The 20,098-nt window shown below is 51.8% G+C and overlaps 1 protein-coding gene across 2 annotated transcripts in view; it reads right to left on the bottom strand.

Annotated features, from left to right (window-relative positions):
* The window catches only part of SEC14L5 (SEC14 like lipid binding 5), a 40,049-nt gene that overhangs the window by 10,836 nt on the left and 9,115 nt on the right, over positions 1–20,098 (bottom strand). Inside the window, exons 3-11 of one of the 2 annotated variants that reach the window (XM_029949057.1) lie at positions 13,126–13,137; positions 12,882–13,031; positions 12,417–12,548; positions 9,692–9,820; positions 8,848–9,040; positions 5,087–5,199; positions 2,864–3,053; positions 493–581; positions 329–399 (exon numbers count right to left, since the gene is read on the bottom strand). In XM_029949057.1, coding sequence (XP_029804917.1) covers positions 329–399; positions 493–581; positions 2,864–3,053; positions 5,087–5,199; positions 8,848–9,040; positions 9,692–9,820; positions 12,417–12,548; positions 12,882–13,031; positions 13,126–13,137 — 1,079 coding nt within the window. The remainder of the gene's footprint in view (positions 1–328; positions 400–492; positions 582–2,863; positions 3,054–5,086; positions 5,200–8,847; positions 9,041–9,691; positions 9,821–12,416; positions 12,549–12,881; positions 13,032–13,125; positions 13,138–20,098) is intronic. The other variant, XM_029949058.1, reaches the window with a different exon arrangement.

Below are 20,098 nucleotides of genomic sequence, written 5' to 3'. Positions count from 1 at the left end.
GAGTCCACCTGCCCGGGAGGCAGAGTCAAGGTGCCACCTGGATGGCAGAACTGGTTTCAAAAGGCCCCGGGAGTAATGTCCTTGAGCCTGAGGCAGACAGGAAGTTACCCACTCAGCAACAACCTTGGATGAGCACCGCCGCTCTGAGCCTCAGTGTCCCCTCCATAAAAAACAGGGACAGTAACAGGTCCTGCTCACGGGATCACTGAACAGATTAAGTGAGGACATTCCTGCAGAGGCCGAGCAGGCCGCCTGGCCCAGGGCCGTGCCGTTACCCTGGGCTGTTTTTACTCTTTCGGGGGAATGTGCTCCTGCCTGGGGTTCTTACCTGATGGGACGGCCAAACTGCTTTGTGTTCCCTTCGCATCTCTTCTGTCCTTCCTCGTTGACGGAAAGCACCTGGAAAGTAGAGAGTGTGCTGGCAAACATGCACTTGGCTGCCCCTCCCCCACAGGCAGCCCTGGGGCCCGGGGAGTGGGGACCCCGACTCACGTGCTTCAGCAGCGCCTCCTCCCCCACAGCCTTCATCAAGCCTTTGGTGTCCATGTGGCCCAGGCGCAGGATATAGAGGGGGCGGCCATCTTTGCAGGGGAGGCCAAGTTAAGGGAAGGGACGTTATTTCAGGGGTGCCGGTGAGAGGGCAGGCCCAGACTTCCCTTGGGAGAAGGCGGTGCCCGGCTGTGGCTCAGCCTGCCCCTCTGGTCCATTTATTTGCAACTGCTCTGCCCGCTCCCAAGAGGACCCCAGTCATGGTGATAGAAGCAAAGTGTCCAAGGGTCAGAGAGACAGGCTGACGTCGCTGGGTGAGGGGCATGGCAGAGCTCTGTGTGACCTTGGTGACATTTCTGAAAACCTGTCCTAAAGTTAACCTTAAAGCTTTGTAGTGTTTAAATTATTCTTTATTTGTTTATTTATTTTGAGAGAGAGCCCCAGTGAGGAAGAGGAAGAGAAACAGAGGGAGGGAGAGAGAGAATCCCAAAAAGGCTCCATACTGTCAGCTCAGAGCCCAACACTGGGCTTGATCCCACAAACCATGAGATCATGACCTGAGCTGAAATCAAGAGTCGGACCCTTGACTCAGTTAAGCAACTGACTCTTGATCTCAGCTCAGGTCATGATCTCACGGTTTGTGGGATCGAGCAGCATGTTGGGCATTATGTTGACAGTGTGGAGCCTGGTTGAGATTCTCTCCCTCTCCCTCTCCCTCTGCCCCTCCCTCACTTGGGCTCTCTCCCTCTCTCTCAAAATGAATAAATGAACATTTAAAAAAAAGAATTGGACACTGGACCAACTGAGTCACCCAGGCACCCCTAAAGCTTTTAAAAAAAATATGAACCATGTTATGAAGAAGTATGGAGAGAGTGGATGACGTTGGTTCTTAGCTTTCTATCAGCCAAAGCAAATAGGAAAAATAAGAAATTATATACTTATACAATCTATTCTTATTCTTCATGGTTGTGATGTTTTCTAAAGTCACCTTGAACACTGAATCGGAAGCGCTGAAGCATCGCTTCCGGGAAATATGTGGGGTGAGGTCTCTGTGAGCCTCTAGACATAACATTTTTGTCAACTGATCAATCCAGAACCTTGTCCTCCGTGCCTCTATTTAAGGGCACCTTATTGAGCATCTACTGTTGACTCATGAACATTGAACTCCTGGCCAGCAGCACCACACTAAGCCTGAAGGAAGCTTATCTAACATTTTCTCCATGAGTCACAGCCTTCTTGTGCCTCAGAACACTAGCCAGCACTCCCGCGTTATGCCTAGGGGCTGTTTTAGGCAGTAAAATCACCCAAAAAATGCAAAAAATAAAAAAAAAAGTAGCACTAAGTAGATTTTAAAGAGGGCTCTTCAAGACAGTATAAGAACTGAGAGAAAAAAAGTTAGAAGGACATCTTGTTCAACCTCAGCAGGAGACACACAGGTCGGATGACTCGGACTTTTCGCCACTCTGCATGTGTTCGTAATTGACCGCAAAAGCACCCTGAATATTGACTTTGGGGTTACAAATAAATTGTGGTGAGTAGGCAAATTCACAAATATGGAATCCATGAATAACGAGAATTGACTGTGTATTAAAATAAAGTGTCCCAACCGGTCCTTCAGGAGAGTCAACCACTCACCCTAATCAATATATATGAATTTTTACAGAAAGGGCATTGAAGAACATTCTAGGGACTGGGATCAAGGGCAGTTTAATAAAAAAAACCGAGAGAGAAGTTATTTGTAGCAGGTTGAATAGTGTCCAAAAATTCACGTCCACCCAGAACCTCTGAACGTGAACTTATTTGGAAATAATCGTCTGCAGATCAAATTAGTTAAGGAGATTGAGATGAAATCCTACTGGGCCAGAGTGGGCCCTAAATTCAGTGACCTGCGGTCTTTATAAGAAGAGAGGACCCAGGGACACCGAGAAGGAAGCCACGTGAAGGCAGACAGAGTGGGGTAATACAGCCACACGCCAAGGGACACCCGGGTCACCAGGAGCTGGAGGAGAGTCACTGCAGGGAGCACAGCCCGCCTCCACCTTGACCTGGGGTTTCTGCCTCCAGAAATGTGGCAGACAGGTCTCTGTTCCCATAAGGCACCCAGTTCATGGTAACTTGCCACCGCGTCCCCAGGGCACTAGTGAATGCCGTGCAGCCATTATGTACGGGAGTCCCCATGATCAAAGGTCAGGATGTGCTAACTCTCTGCATGGAGAAACATTGCCTCAAGCAAGTGTCTGTTCCAACCCTACTTCCCTCATGGCTGCGTGAGCCCCAAGGGCACCTCCAGATGCCCAGAAGGCTCAAAAGGAAAAGTAGTAAGATGCCGACCTGCAAGTGGCCTTCTGTGCGTCCTGTAGGTAAAGGGACGCACCTATGTCCTGGTAGTGCCAGCCGCCCGCGTAGAATTCCTCCAGGAGAGCAGGGGGGCGCCAGGTCTGAAGGAGGAGGTCCACCTGGTGCTGCTTTCGCCAGCTCAGGGACTGGCACAGCATCTCCCGCGCCTTGTCCAGGTGGAAGTCACGCGCCCGCAGGAACCGAAGGATGTGCTCATCCTTGGGAATCTGAGGAAGAAGGATCGGCCTGTAGAGTGGTTCCCGAACCCGGCAGATGGGATCATGGGAAATGAGCTCTCCTGTCTTCTCTGCATAACATTCAGCTCTAAAAGGACCACACACTCCACCACGAACGGCACAGTCAAGGGGCCGGGCCATCGTGAATATCTGTGAGTTTGGGCTGCCGGACGTTTCCGGAACCTCCTCAGGCATCTCTTTGCTTCTGGGGAGCTGCGTGTCCCCCCTGCGCCCCAGCATCACGCTGGTTTTGGCTGGTGTTGCTCATCAGCACTGCGCTCCCGTGGCCTCAGGGATGGCACGATCCAGTCAGAGCATTTAGACAATTTAAATGTTTTTTAATGTTTTATTTATTTTTGAGAGAGAGAAAGAGAGAGAGACAGTGTGAGCAGTGGAGGGTCAGAGAGAGAGGCAGACACACAGAGTCTGAAGCAGGCTCCAGGCTCTGAGCTAGCTGTTAGCCCCAAGCCAGACACAGGGTTGAACCCACGAACTGTGAGATCATGACCTGAGCTGAAGCCGGACACTCAACCGACTGAGCCACGCAGGCGCCCCGTAGACAATTTAAATCAGAAGAATGGGACACGAACCCCTTTCTCCACAGTGGGAAGGGTGACCCTGCAGGCTATGGGAAGCCCCAGCTCCAAGCTCCACAAGGAGATAAGTCTGACGGGGATGAAGCGGAAGTAAACAGGTACAAGAGCTCAGACCTCGGGAGTCCTGACTCGGGACATCTCTGACACAGGCTGCATTGCCGCCTGGGCTGAACGATGTCCCTTACGAATTCGCGTCTACCCAGAACCTCAGAATGGGACCTTACTTGGCAGTGAGTCTCTACGGGTATAATTAGATAAAGTGAGGCCATACTGGAGCAGGTGGGCCCTGCTGTGTGTGGACACAGACACAGGACACGCGGAGGGAAGAAGGCCACGGGACGATGAAGGCAGACACTGCAATGACGTGTCCACAAGCCAAGGACTGTGGCAGCCCCCAGAAGCCAGGAGGTGGGAGGCACGACACAGATTGTCTCCCAGAGCCTCCAGAAGGCTGAAGAGCAGGCAGGCTCCAGAGCCCACACCTTGATTTCAGACTTCTGGCCTCTAGAACTGTGGGGATAAGTTTTTGTTGTTTGTAGCACTTTCTTTCAGCAGCCCTAAGAAATTAATACATCCCTCTCAAAGGTTTGTTATAGGAGCCAATAAATAGCCCCCTCCTTTTTTTTTTCTTTTTTTTTTTTGCCCTTCACCTCAAGCTGCATTCCTCCTACATACAACCCAGACTCGAACTCACAGGCCTGGTAACAAGCTAAGACCCCCCCAGCTTTCCCTGCTTCCCCCCCCCCCCCCCCCCGGGCAAATATTGACAGACAAGGGAAATCCAGCCCAGTAAAGTCTCCCCTGTCCTGAGTGCTCATCCGAGTCAGACGCGACTCGAGGCATTTTATGTGGATCATCTCTTGTAATTCAGTCCAGGCGGTGTATGCTAGCATTAATTCTCCCCCTTTTACAGATGAGAAAGCAGGGGCACACAGGTTAAATCACAGCCCAACAAGAAAGCAACTTCCTTGTTGGCAGCCCCCCCCCCACACACACACACCCAGCACGGGGAGGGGAGAGGGAGGAAGGGCAAGCTCAAATTTCTTATTCCACAAAGCTGAAGGTCAAGTCCATGTTGGGACCTAGGTGCACGGTGGACATCCATGTTATGGGGCTTAGAGGGTGGAGCCGTGGGGCTTAGCGTGGTGGAGGCCAGGACGCGGCAACAGCCAACGGCGCACACCCCACCCCGTGAAGAACTGCCGGGCCTCCAGGGTCAACAGGGCAAGGATGAGAAGCCAACCTGTCAGCGGTGTGCACGCCACGTGCTATCGATACGGGAGACAATCCAGGGCAGAAAGAAGGCAGAGTGCACGTTTTCAGTACTGCTGATTGTATCAGCTTGTTTACCTGGCCCTTCCTCCCCCAGTGCCTGGGGTGAGCTGCCGGCATTGAACCTGCTCTGGAAGGTCCCAACTCTGCACCCACCTTGCCTTTGTGGGTCTCCTGCAGCCAGTGCCGAAGCTGGATGAGGCAGCTCTCCTGCATGGGCGTGAGATGGCCCAGGCACCGCTCGATGTAGTCCGCATCTAGCTTGTCCCCTGCAGGAGAAGGTGGAGGCGTTCAGGACCAGAGGGCGATGCCACCCTCTTCACCATGTGGTCTACCCTTTCTGGAAACCTCGACCTGCTGGCCGCCTCAGATCTGAAATGCAGTCCCAAGCCGTATCGTAGCCCTTTCACCCAAGAACAGCCGCATGGGTTCCACATCCTCTCGTCCTGCCAACCCATTTCCCAGGTGGTTCTGAAAACTCATGACTGGGCCAGCCTGGATCTCACTGTGGCAAGTGATTTGGCTCCTCTGACTCAAGGTAATTCCCACCCCATGGACTTGTGCCATCTCTAAAGATTAGTAACAACACGCACTTATGTTTCTAGACATGCATCATCTCACTGAGCTGTCCCAAAACCCCTGAGAGGCAGGCACACTACTCTCCCCATTTCACCTAAGACAAACTGAGGCCAAGAGAGGTTAAGCAACGAGTGAATGCATGTGATGCATAAAAGAAATGGTCAGTAAATACAGTTCCTTTTGTCTTCTCACCTCCCAGCCCCTTTGTGGGTTCGAGGCTTTTTGTAGACAGAGCCATGACCCCAACATACAGCCCAGGACCTGAACGGATCATTTGCACTGTTCAGTCCTGTCCTACACAATGGGGCTGTTTAGGGGTCAGCAGGTGCGGGCATTTAGCGGCTCGGTTCCAACCTGAGGTCCCATTGCCCACTCTTTAAAATTTTTTCAACATTTATTTCTTTTTGAGAGACAGTGTGAGCAGGGGAAGGGCAGAGAGAGAGGAAGACACAGAATCTGAAGCAGGCTCCAGGCTCTGAGCTAGCTGTCAGCACAGAGCCCAACATGGGGCTGGAACTCATGAACCGTGAGATCATGACTGAGTCTGGGTCAGACACTTAACCGACTGAGCCATCCAGGCGCCCCACCCATTGCCCACTCCTAACTGTTGAGGTGGCAGATGCTGGCGCACTGAGGTACATCAGCATGTTACCATCTCAGAAATGGGCAGACGCTCCACAGAGAGCAGCCCCCATGGGCGTAGCTGGTTCTTTGTGTTCCGGAGGCACGGTAAGATAACAAATGAAATGTGTGTACATCCAGCAGCAGGACCGAATGGTTCCCTCTAAAACAAAAAATGTCCAGGGCTGGAGGTCCGTAGGCATCTGGGTAAACAGAGGCAGGGGGGATGCTGGTGGTGTGTGGGGACAGGTGGCATCGAGACCCCCAGATGCCAGTCAGAAGTGGAGACGCTGGAGGTGGGAAGGGGGAGTGGCCAGGAGGAGAGAGCACAAGGGAGGCAGGAGATACCAGCATCCTTCCGGCCTCTGTGCGGCTATGAAGGCCCCTTTCTCCCGAGCACAAAGCCTCAGTGATTCACAGCACGGGAAGGGGCATGACTCTGCCTCTCACCAGCCATCCTGAGCACAGCGCGGACAGGGAAGGGAGGAAAACCTGGTGCAAAATGAGGGCAAAGGGCATGACCGCTGGACAGTGTCCACAAGAAGAGGCAGAAGTTTTAATTTTTTTAATATTAAAAACATCTTTTAACATTTATTCACTTTTGAGACACAGAGAAAGACCGAGCACAAGCAGGGGAGGGTCAGAGAGAGAGGGAGACACAGAATCAAAGCAGGCTCCAGGCTCTGAGCTGTCAGCACAGAGCCTGACGTGAGGCTTGAACCCACAAACCACGAGATCATGACCTGAGCCGAAGTCAGGAGCTTAACCGACTGAGCCGCCCAGTGCCCCTTAAACATTTTAAATGTTCACGTACAACAGCAGCCAGCTAGCACACAGCGTTGGCACAGAGTAAACATTTGCTGAATGAATGAAGTTTGTTCTCTCTGAACACTGCCCAGATATAATTTACTGGCTCCATGGAATATCTCCAAGAAAGCCAAGCCCCAAATTTAAGTGACCCCAAAAGAAAGACTGAGTCATCATGAGCATAATTGCACGTGGTTAAAACTGAACTCATGGAATATGTGTAGTTTTGTGTCCTAGGGGTGGGTTTTTTAATTTATTTAAAATTATATTGTGAGCATTTCCTATCATCAATACAAGTCTATAATAGGACAAAAGGCTAATTGCCTTAAATACAAAGAGTTCTTACAAAGCAATAAAAAATCAATTGGCAGGGCACCTGGGTGGCTCAGTCAGTTAAGCATCCAACTTCGGCTCAGGTCATGATCTCACAGTTCGTGGATTCAAGCCATGTCAGGCTCTGTGCTGACAGCTCAGAGCCTGGAGCCTGCTTTGGATTCTGTGTGTCCCTCTTCTCTCTGCCCCTCCCCCACTTGTACTCTGTCTCTCTCTGAAACATAAACATTAAAAAAAATTAAAAATAAAATAAACAAATAAAAAGTAAAAAAAATTATGCTAGTTATGTACTCATACAAATAAAAAAACAACCTTAAGTAGGCACCTGGGTGGCTCAGTCACTTGAGCATCCAACTTGAGCTCAGGTCATAATCTCATGGTTCATGAGTTCAAGCCCCACATTGGGCTCTGCACTAACTTGAAGAGCCTGCTTGGGATTCTCTCCACCCACCCGCCCCGTCTCTCTCTGCCCCTCCACAACCTTAAGTACAAAGATATACTATATTATTTCTATGTTTTAAAAACTGGAAACCTAAATGCCCATCATTAGAAGACTATATAAGTAAACTAACAAAAATAATCAAAAATAAATGTTTAAAGTCAGTGCAGAGCCCAACATGGGGCTTGCACCCACAAACTGTGAAATCATGACCTGAGCCAAAATCAAGAGTCAGACCCTTAACTGACTGAGCCACCCAGCTGTCCCAATAATAAATGTTTATTAATAAATAAGTTATGGTGCAGCCACACCACAAAATACTGCAAAGTGGTAAAACAGATACACTGATATAGAAAGCTGGTCAAGAGGCGCATGGGTGGCTCAGTCGGTTGAACATCCGGCTTTGGCTTAGGTCATATCTCACAGCTCATGGGTTTGAGCCCCGCATCAGGCTCTGTGCTGACAGCTCAGAGCCTGGAACCTGCTTCGGATTCTGTATCTCCCTCTCTCTCTGACCCTCCCCTGCTCACGCTGTCTCTGTCACTCAAAAATAAATTTAAAAAAACATTTTAAAAATTACAAAAAAAAATTTTTTTAAGCTGTTCAAGCAACATTAGTAAGTGGGGAAAAAAAGCAAAACACCAAGTGGAATGCAAACAGTCACTCAGCGTAAGTTGCACAGGTATGCATGTGTGTATGTACATATAGATGCTTCCATAGTTCCAGGAAATGCGACCACAAAACTAGCATTGCCCTCAGGGAAAAGGAAAGAGTCTTACTTCCTCATTTACATCTTCCAAGGAGTTTGAATCTTTCTATCATCTTCATGCATCACTCATACAATTAAAAATAGTATTAAAACCAGAGAAAAGGGCAGCCCTGAGGCACCAGATCAGATCAAATCCTGATTCAGAAATAAACCAGTTCTAGCTTTGGGGCCGGAAGGAAGAGGGGGGAAAGCAGCGGGAGGGGCGGAAGCTGAGTCACTCCAGGTCTAGACCATTCCCCAGGGGACCCGCAGCGGCTCTTCCCCCTCCCCCCTGAAGCGGGCAGACCCGAGGGGTCTCCAGGGACTGCGGCGGCTGCGGGGGGACCAGGGAGGCGGCCTGGCCAGCCGGCCTCGGCCGCAGGCACCTACCGTCCGTGACCACCATCTCGGGGGCAGGGCCTGGGGCGCCGCGGGGCCCGTCGGCCTCCAGGGAGCCCGGGTCCCTCAGCGCAGCTTGGGCGCGGCCGTCCTCCTCTCGGACGGGGGCAGGCGTCCACCGGGGGATGTGAGACGTGCCCTGGGAGATGAGCTCGTTCAGGTAATGCTCAATCACCTCCTTCCCCTGGAAGCCAGAGACACCAGAGGCCCGTGAGCGGCGGGGCAGGAGGGCAGGCGTAACCGCATCAGCCTGGGAGGCACCCCCTCGGGCCGCAGTCTGAACCCTGACACGCGGCTACTGAGCAGCTGACACGTGGCCGGTCCAAACGCAGATGTGCTGTGACTGTCCAATATGAACCGGGTCTCCAGGACTTAGGACGGACCGAAGACTGTAAAATAGTTCCTTAATAGGTTTTCTATGGGTAACGTGGGTTAAAATCATTGTCGAAATTAATTTCCCTTGTTTCATTGCACAGAAAGCCGTCTCTACTCAGGGGCGGGTCTGAGAGCTTGATACAGCCAGCAATTTTAACCAGGAAAAAGCACCACAGAATGCCCCTCCTCTGTCCAGAGTTCACTACATAAGCCCCAGACATCAGGGAGGATCCGGATAATGATCGTGGTGCCCCCATTACAGGCCAGGTGGTTTCCACTCATTCTCTTGTGTGTTAGGGTCATTGTTAGGATACCCATTCTATGGATGAGAAGACTGAGGCCAAGGACGGTAAGGATGGATCTTGCCCATGTCACCCGGGTGGTCAGGTGGCAGAGCAGGTTTGGAACCAGGCTCTGAGGTCTGTGTACCTCCCTCCCTGTGACTGAGGTGCACCCTTACCCTCTTGACGTTCGCCGTGTACTGCTTCATGGCGATCTTCTCCAAGGCACTTTCGAAGCCAAAGAAGGAACGGATGTCGAGCGAGGCCGACTGCTCAAAGCAAGTCCACTCTTCATTCTCGGGGTGGACCTGAAAGCCAGGCCGGACAATGACAGGCCTCAGCGTGGGGATGCCCTGCCCACCCTCAGGGCTCTCTCGGGATCCGGGCCCAGCCAGAGCACGCAGCGGACGGCATGGCCACACTGGGGGGGGGGGCAGCTGCCCCACCAGAAATCAATGCCAAGTGTTAGAGAACAAAGGGGCTGGGAGAAAGTGGATCCGGAATCTGCAAGCCTGTCCCTTAAAATCGGTTCTATAATGATATATTTACACGAGTCATATACGTAGGGACACCTGGGTGGCTTAGTCATTTGGGCGACTGGCTCTTGGTTTTGGCTCAGATCATGATCCGATGGTTTGTGGGTTTGAGCCTCACGTTGGGGTCTGCGCTGACCATGCAGAGCCTGCTTGGGATTCTCTCTCTCTCCCTCTCTTTGTCCCTCCCCCAGTATCTCTCACTCTCCCTCTCTCCCTCAAAAGAAACTTTATAAATGAGTAATATACTTAATATATAATTACATGTAAGTTATAATTATTACATATTTTAGATCTATATTTTAAAGTATGTATGTGATATATTTATATGTAACATACTTTTATTATAAACAAATCTAACACACACACACACACACACACACACACACACACATACTCTCTCTCTCTCTCAAGGACAAACTTTGTTGACACAGCTACAATGCAGACCCAGGCTTAGTACTTCTCAAACTTTCCTGGGCAGAAGTATTAGCAGGGAGTCTGCTAAATATGCAGATGCCCAGGGGTGCCTGGGTAGTTCAGTTGGTTAAGCAGTTGACTTCAGCTCAGGTCATGATCTCAAGGTTCATGGGTTCGAGCCCCCGCATTGGACTCTGTGCTGACAGCTCAGAGCCTGCAGCCTAATTCGGGTTCTGTGTCTCCCTCTCTCTGCCCCTTCCCAGTTTGTCCTCTCTCTCTCTCCCTCTCTCTCAAAAAAAAAAAAACTTTTTTTTAAAATTTAAAAAAATGCAGATGCCTGGGTCAAATAGGTTCAAGGTAGGGCCTGGAAACCTGCATTTCCCAAGCAGCCTCAGTGAGGCTGACTCAGCCATTGGTAGAACTCACTCTGAGAAGTACTGCACTAAAAGTGGTTTATAAAAAAATGCCACCCACACAGCTCCCTAGAAGTAAGCACTGAAACATCCTGGGTCCAGTTTCCAGAGGAGCTAGAGGTGTGGAAAGAAAAAGCAATGGGCATTTGCTGGACACCTGCTGTATACGAGGCGCCACGCCAAGTGCTGGGGATGGGACAGATGAACGAGGCAACGCCCCCCCCCCCCGCCCCCAGGGGAGGCTCTAATGCACCATAGTTACAACACTGGAGTTATCCTCGTGAAAACTAGCATTTCGGATCTAGCACAGGCGATGGGAGCTTTACCTACATAACCTCACTGGCTCCCGGCAGCACCAGGTCAGGCAGGTTCTGCTGACAGATATGCAAGGGGTGGCCTGGGGAGGCGCGGCAACTTGCCCGACATCACTCAGCAAGAAGGTGGCAGGGCTGGGCTCCATCCCAGCAAAGACCTCCAGACTCCCCCCTCACTCCAGCCCTGCGGCCAGCAGGGCCCTGCCCCTGCTGCCTCTGTCCTCAGACTTCGCTCATCCCCCTCTGGCTCTTCACACACGCTGTCCCCGTCCCAGAACTCTGTTCCCAGACCTCTCCTGCGCCAGCTCTCAGCTTCATGGCTTCTGTTACCTAACAGAATGCCTCTCCTCTTATTTTCCCTAATCCTGTCTTCTGGATTCCTTCTTAGTATCTGTGACTAAGTTGTAAGAGTACGTTGACTTTTTTTTCTTGTCTGTATCTCCCGCTGGAATGGAAGTTCTTATGAGCACAAGCGTGAGGCAGACTAGTCCACGCCCAGGCCGGGGGCCCGACACAGAGTAGGTGCTCTGTCAGTGTGTATGGAGAATAATAACAACTTCCATTAATGTTACGAAAATGTAACACACATACAGGGCTTAGTATGAGCCAGGCGTTCTTCTAAGGGGTTTTGGATACTTTATTTCCTCCACTCCTCACCACAGCCCATGTGGGAGGTGGCATCATTAACCCCATTTTACAAATGAAGAAACTATAGGGACGCCTAGGTGGCTCGGTCTGTTAAGCATCCGACTTCAGCTCAGGTCATGATCTCACAGTTCATGGGTTTGAGCCTGTGTCGGGCTCCGTGCTGACAGCTCAGAGCCTGGAGCCTGCTTCGGATTCTCTGTATCCCCTCTCTCTGCCCCTCCCCTACTCGTGCTCTGTCTCTCAAAAATAAATAAACATTTCAAAATTAAAAAAAAAAGAAACTGTAAATGAGGCTCCCTTTCAAGGAAGAAGGAAAGGAGAGAAAGAGGGAAGGGGAGACAGTTTGCCAGGTTACCCCAATAAAACACAGGATGCCATATTTGAATTTCAGATAATTGGTAAGAATGTCCCAAGCAGTATTTGAGACTACTCGGACAAACAGAAAAGTATCAGCTGTGTATCTGAATTGCAGATGTGAGCGTCCTGCAATTTGTCCACAAGGCCCTGGGGGCAGGGGAGGGGCAGCTGGGCTGAGGGGTGCCCTGCAGGGCGCAGAGAGAGGGCGGGTGGCAGGCTCACTGTGTAGCTGCAGCTCTCGTTGACTACCACGCGGTTGGCAAAGGTCTCATTGTGGGCTTCGATGAGGAGGGTCCTCTCCCTCCAGTTCAACACGTTTCTCTGCACAAAAACCACGTGCTCAACGCCCGCAATCTGCAAGGGAAGGGGCGGGGGCTGCCGCATACGGGGTCTCCCCAAGACCCCAAGCCCCGGTGCCTGCCCACCAGCCCTCCACCCCCAAACCCCAAGACCCCTCGATGCCACGCCCGGAGCCTGCCCACCAGCCCCAGCCCTAGCCCCCAGCTGCTAGGCCTTGGTCCTTCCCAGACCCACCCTCCGACTTAGACCCCAACCCGCAGACCCCAACCCCAGTGAGATGTAACGGCACTTACACTCACATGCATACTCACTGGCTCCACCCCCTGAACCCGCCCCCAGGTCCCCATGTCCCTCCCTCTCCCTTCCCAGACCCCCCTCCGCACCCACCTTGCGCAGCAGCCGCGGGGCCTCCACACGCAGCCTGCAGCTCCGCTCCACCACGTGCACCGCCCCGTCAGGGCTGCGGGACTCTTGCAGGACCTCGCTGCCCAGAAAGACGGGGATCTGCGGGCAAGTGGGGAAGCGCTTCTCGTAGGCCTGGGGGCAGAGCAGGAGTGAGTGCCAAGGGGGCTGGGGGCCCACGTAGGGAGACGCAGCCTCCTCCCTCCTGCTGGGCTGGGGTCTCACTTACCAGAGCAGACACCTGTTTTAGACACAAGAATGCCTGAGCAAGAATTTGCAACTCACTCTTTGGCTTTGCATTTGAGATTTCACCCCCAGATGGAAAAACGGGCTTGCCTGGGGCATTTTAAAAGAAGGCTTCTTTGAGAACAAACACACTGGACATAATCTAACACGTCTTCGTGATAAAAAGCACTCAAGAAAAGAAGAATAGAAAGGAACCCCTTCAACCCGATAAATCACAGTTAACATCATACTCAGTGCTTAAAGACGGAAGGAATGCTTTCCCCCTAAGATGAGGCACAAGGCAAGGATGTCCACTCTGGCCCCGTCTGTTCGGCATTGTCCTGGGCTTTCCAGCCTTGGCAGTAAGGAAAGTAAGAGAAGCACAAGGCATCCAGTTTGGAGGACCAGGGTCTGTGCCGGGATCCAGAACTGCCAGGAAGGGTAGGAGCCACCTGGGCTAAGCCCTCATCCATGGCTGACAGTATCCAAGTGGGGTCTGCTCCAAGCGCCTGCCACAGCCCACGTGCCCGGGAATCAGGATCAAAGCAGCTCCAAAAATAGTGCCGGCATCTGAGGACACTGCACCTCCTCCCCCATCCCTCCCTGCTCCTCCCAGCTCAGAAGGGCAGAGGCGGGGGAGGGGCGAGGAAGAGCTAGACCGGTGCCTGGTGCCCTTGGCGTCACCCCAGACCCCCAGGGCCAGCCCAGTGCATCTTCCTGCCATGTGTTGGAGCTGCTGGTCTTGTACAGACACAGCAGACGCACCAGGGTTAGAAGAAGGAGCCCTTGTTCCCCAGGGGAGCGTGCACAGTAGGCTGGCTTTTATCGGAAGCCTGCATAGTGAAATGGGCAAATCCTGTGGTGGTGGCCACAGTTCTACCTCCTCCCGACAGAGGCAAATCCTTTCCTTCTGTCAGCCTCTTTTACCATCTGGAAAATGGGTATACCCCAAGCTTGCCTCCCAGAGTATGAAACCCAAGCTGCAGAGCCCGGCTCATCGAAGGCAACCAGAATTTTCGCTCTCCAGGCAACAAGACTCACAGGGCAGCAGAACACAGGTCTGTGAGAACTGCTGCCTGAGTACTTCCTGGGCAACAAATGCGGGAGGGAGCCAGGGGAGCTGGCCTGGGCCCACCTCCATGGCAGGCAGAGGGACGCTGACATTCTGTGAAAGTATGTGGAGGGAAAGGGCTGCGTGTTTCAGAATTGGACAGGCTCAGTTCATGTCTCTTCTTTCTCGCTGAGTGACCTTGGGCAAGTCACTTGCCCTCTCTGGGCCTCTGTTTCCTCAACTGTAAAATGGGGTGGTGAGGAGGTCACCAGATGATGTCTCAGAGCAGTTGGCACTCAGGGAGCGGTGACTATGCTCCTCCAGTTTTCTTCGATTTCTTCCATTTCAGCTCTGAATGGCATCCTCATTTGACAAATGAAAACATTGGAACCCAGAGAGGCTAAGTAACTAACCCAAGGTCACACAGTGAAAACTGGTGAATCTGGATTTGAATCCCATTGTGGCCCATCTTTCCTTCAGGAACACCTTGCTCAGAGCCGGCTTGTTCTCCTGGGCAGCTGGGAAACAGCCAGGCGTCATCCCTGGGGCCCTGTGGTCACTATTTCCCCTTTCTCCAAACTTAGTACTTGAACTCCTGCCGCCTGGTGCCCACACTGCCCCTGAGTCTCTGCCTTTCTCTGACTCTTCTACAGTCTCTCCTGCAGCCCGGATGAAATGACGTACTCAAAACAGGCCTGGAGGCCCAGATCGTGTCCCACACTCCTTGCTGTGGCCAGCTTGGCTCCAGGCCATCTCTCCCACCAGCCACCTTCACTCTGCTCCAGCCACGCCAGCCTTGCTGTTTTCTGTTGTTGTTTTTTTTAATGTTATTTATTTTAGAGAGAGAGAGAGAGAGAGAGTAAGAGAGAGAAAGCGTGAGCAGGGGAGGAGCAGAGGGAGAGAGAGAGAGAGACATACAGAATACAAAGCAGGCTCCTGGCTCGAGAGAGAGAGACATACAGAATACAAAGCAGGCTCCTGGCTCTAAGCTGTCAGCCCAGATCCTAGTGCAGGGCTTGAACTCATGAACCGTGAGATCATGACCTGAGCCGAAGCCGGATGCGTAACCGACTGAGCCACCCAGGCGCCCCTCTAAAACACATTTCTATGGGTTCTTTTGTGCTCCCTGCCCGGCACCAACAAAATTTATGTGTCCTCTCTAGTACCTCTGAAAGTGACCTTGTCTGGAAATAGGTTGTTGCAAACGTAGTTAGTAGAGATGAGGTCACACCTGAGTCGAGGGGAGATTGCTAATCTAATCTGACTGAGGGATATTTGGTCCCAGACATTCACAGAGGGAGACCACCACGTGAAGATGACAGCACAGGTTTGGGTGATTCCTCTACAGACCAAAGAACGCCAGAGATGAGCAGCGACACCGGAAACTAGGACAACCACGTGGAACAGGCTGTTTCTGGAGCCTCAGAGGAAACCGACTCTACCAACACCCTGATCTCAGGCTTTTAGCCTTCAGACTATGAAGTAAAACGTGGCTTAAGCCACCCAGTTTGTGGTACTTTTCAATGTCAGCCCCAGGACACTTATGCATCTACCACCTGGGGCTTCCAGAGAGGTAGGAGGCCTGGACAGGGGGCTGAGGAGATGCTCTGGCCTCAGGGACTCTTCTCTGCTGGTCCATCTTCGTGGGACATCTTCCCCCACCTTCTCCCCTGCAAGGCCGTCTTCTTCCCTTTTCTGTCCGTTTAGCCCATTCATTTCCTCAATACCATTTATCACGCTGTCTAGTCACATACTAGGTTGCATGTTGTGTGCCCAAGGCCCGGGCTACATGCTTTTCCACAGCACTGACCTCACACATGCCTGTCTCCGTTCTTGGCACACGCTAGGGCTAATAAATGCCCACAAGCAAAGAAAAAAATAACTAGCTTGTTGGTGATCCAAAAAGCCCGAAGATGGGTGTCCTGGGAGGGGGAATGTCAGGCGGTGGATTCAACACATGCATCCAAGTGAGCTCCCCAGGCTGACTTCCTGGCGTAACCAACGTCTTGTTAGAAGAGCTCCGTCTGGAGCCCCAGATAACAGCGGAGGGCAGAGGGCTGGCCGGCAGCAGACGGGTGCCGGCGCACAGCTGTCCCTGACCCTGAAAAGGAAGGTGCTACCTCAAGTAACTAACGGCTGCCCCATGGATGGAGAGACATGCCTGGCTTTGGGGAGGGGAACGGCCTTTTGGGTCAGGCTCCATCTGGAAGGCAGGGGCCCCAAAATGAAGAGTCCATCCAGGGGCACCTGGGTGGCTCAGTTGGTTAAGCAGCTGACTTCGGCTCAGGTCATGATCTTGTGGTTCGTGAGTTTGAGCCCCACATCAGGCTCTGTGCTGACAGCTCAGAGCCTGGAGCCTGCTTCAGATTCTGTGTCTCCCTCTCTCTGCCCCTTCCCTGCCGAAGTTCTCTCTTTCTCTCTCTCAAAAATAAACATTAAAATTTTTAAAAATCAATTGGGGTGCCTGGGTGGCTCAGTTGGTTCAGCGTGGTTTCAAGCCCCACGTCGGACTCTGTGCTGAAAGCTCAGAGCCTGGAGCCTGCTTCAGATTCTGTATCTCCCTCTCTCTCTGCCCCTCTCCTACTCATGCTCTGTCTTTCTGTCTCTTAAAAATAAATAAACATTTAAAAAAATCCATCCAGTGCCAGATTTCCATCCAGAGAGTCCTTGGGGTTGTGAGGTCCAGTGTCAGACATTGTTGCTACAATATTTCTAGGGTACTAATCGCGGTTCCTTGCACAGTGCACCAGGATGGGAACTGGAATTTCCCTATTTTACAGATAAGCAAATTGAGGCTTCAGAAGGCATCACACAGTCAGTAGGGCTGGGGTTGGAGCGTAAGCCCGTCTGACCCAGACCTCAGCCCTGAACCACCCTGTCCTGCCTCTCAGGGGACTTTAGCTACATCACACGTGTTCATGGTCTGGAACTGCTGAGTCCTGCAGGCCTAAAACCTGTGGGTCAGGGGCACCTCTGCCTTTGGCACATCACAGGATCTCAGAGGACCAAACAGTCCACGGGGTCCTCCCTGAAGGCTCCTGTTCCCACACATCAGGCCTGAGCTTCTCTGTGCGAACAAACACACGGTTTGGCCCCACAGGGATACAAGGTAGCAGAAGGGATTCAGTTACAGCCCCTTTGCCAGGTGGCTGGAGAGGGACACCCAAGCCTCCTCGCTCTGAAAGGAAGCTGGTCCAAGGCCCAGAACCCGCCCATGCAGGGCTGCAGCTGGGGTGGGCAGAGACCAGTGGAAACTTCCGTTGAATGCCTCCCATGGGCCTCCATCCTGCAAAACTCCACAGTGACACACTTAGCCAGCAGAGATGGGCGGCTGGCCTCCTAGCCAGACTTGCCTGCCCCCAGTAGCCTCCGCCCTCGAGCACGGCACGTCCTCTTTCTCCCTTCAGCCTCGTCTGTCAAGTGGAGTCATCCACTCCCAGTGAGCACTTGGTTGTACCCGTTTCTGACATCAGAAGTCATTGGCCCCCGGCAGGGAGTTTTCTCCCCTCCCACCAAACCCCGGTGCTTGTCAAAGTGTGACACAGTCAACACTCAGTAGACATTTGCATGATGAATGAGTGAATGACAGCATTGCACAGCCATGAAGAACACGGACTCTGGGGCTTGGCTCCAAATCTCTGCCTCTTACCAGCTGTGTGGCCTCGAAGGAGGCCTCCAGCTCTCCGCTCCCTAACGCATTCATTTGTTAGAGAAGAATTAGAAAAGCAGCTACCTTGCTGGGCTGCGGGATGTGGGGGGGGGAATAAAGGAGTCCGTTTTTGTAAAGTGCTGAGAACAGTGCCTGGCACATGGTTCGTTCTACATAAGCATTTGTTAAATAAATTTAAATTTTAAAAAAGAGTGAGATTCTATAAAGTACAGAAAAGCTATTTCTGCTAATCACTTGACAGCTGCTGCCTCCTCCCCGCTTCCTTCCTGCTCTTCCTCATGCAAATTCAAAAAAAGCTGGAAGCCGCTTATCCCAAACCTTCCACCAAGAGCCTGGACAGAGGATCCAAACCACATTAATTTCGTCTTCCCTTTCCATGCTGCGGGCTGGATTCGGGCACTGACCACGGTGTGACCTCACGTGAGGCACGCACCTCCCTGTCACACTCCCCAGGAGCCTTCCTTGACGACCCCCACCTGCCCTCTTCAAGCCTGGGAGACCCCATGACAGACAAGAAGCTCCCTTCTCAGCTCCCCCAACTTTAAAAAAAAACTGAGATATCATTCTCATACCATAAAATGCACCCTTTTAAAGGGTTCAGTTCAGCGGGTGTTAGCACATTCACAGAGACCATCGCCACTATCTAGGTCCAGAACATTGTCATCACCCCAAAAAGAAAGTCACTACCCATTACAGTCAGGGCCCTTTGCCCCCACGCCAGCCCTAGGCAACCACTACTCCACTTTCGATCTCTGTAGATTTGCTTTATCCGGACATTTCATGTATGTGGAATCATGTGTGTGGAATCATGTGTGTGGAATCATGTATGTGGAATCATGTATGTGGAATCATGTATGTGGAATCATGTAGGTGAATCATGTACATGGAATCATGTACATGGAGTCATGTATGTGGCCTTTGGTATCTGGCTTCTTTCACTTGGTGTCATGTTTACGAGGGTCACCACGCTGCAGCGTGGGGCAGTGTGTCCTTACTGTTCATGGCTGACTCGCGTTCCACTTTGGCCAGTTGCTGAGCTTGGTGAAAGACATGTCCCACGGTGGCAGTATCATGCCAGCTGATGAGGGGTCGCTGGCAGGCACGGGCGGGCCGGGGCCACCTTCCTCTGGAGCCTTTTGAAACAACTGCTGCATACAATCTATAGAAACAGGTTTGCCTGGACCGTCCTGTAGCTGAACAAGCTGCTGCTCTTCTTTTTTCTAAACGTTTTTTAACATTTATTTATTATTGAGAGACAGAGCCTGAGCATGGGAAGGGCAGAGGGAGGGAGAGACACAGAATCTGAAACAGGCTCCAGGCTCTGAGCTGTCAGAAGAGCCTGACGCGGGGCTCAATCTCCCAAACTGCGAGATCATGAGCTGAGATGAAGTCGGATGCCTGACGGACTGAGCCACCCAGGCGCCCCTAGCTGCTGCGATTCTAGTCAAAGCTAGCTCTGGAGGCACGAAGATGGAGACAAAGGGTCACAAGGACCTTGCAGCCAAGACACGTGGACACCGCAAGGGGGCCAGCCTCCAGTGTGGGGGGACAGCAGAGTGACAGCAGGCTTTACAAGGCACCTCTGCCATGTGCGAGCTGAGCAACCTAGACTTAACCTCTCTGAGACTCAGTTCCCTCAAAAAAAAAAAAAAAGAAAGAAAGAAAAGAGAGACAATAATAAGAGTGATGATGGTATCTACTTTGTAAGGACTACAGTAAAGATTAAAGGGAGGTCGTATGTTTAAGGCACTTAGCACAGTGCCAGACATCACATTGTAGTTTTTTTTTAAGTTTATTTTATTTATTTATTTAGAGGAGTGGGGGAGGGCAGAGAGTGAGGGAAAGAGAGAATCCCAAGCAGGCTCCATGTTGTCAGCACAGGGCCCAAGTTGGGGCTCGAACCCACGAACTGTGAGATCACGACCTGAGCTCAAATCACGAGTTGGATGCTCAACCACCAGGTGCCCCACATCGTAGATTTTTTTTAAATGGATGAGAGTCAACCAACAGGCGTTTGGACAGATATTTGTACAGAATCATTCACAATGGCCAAATAGTAGAAACATCCCAAAGGTCCACTGATGGATGTGTGGATAAACAAAATGTGGTCCATCCGTACAGTGGAATATAAGTCAGCCATAACAAGGAAGGATGCACTGATTCATGCTACCACATGGGGGAACTTCAAAAAACATCACGCTCGGTGAAAGAAGTCTGACCCAAAAGGACAAATACTGTGTGGCTCTATCTGTATCA

This window comes from Suricata suricatta, chromosome 8, assembly GCF_006229205.1.
Source record: "Suricata suricatta isolate VVHF042 chromosome 8, meerkat_22Aug2017_6uvM2_HiC, whole genome shotgun sequence".
In the NCBI taxonomy this organism is placed as follows: Eukaryota; Metazoa; Chordata; class Mammalia; order Carnivora; family Herpestidae; genus Suricata; species Suricata suricatta.
The sequence above is the reverse complement of the archived record's forward strand: the minus strand, read 5'-3'. Positions and strand labels throughout refer to the sequence as shown.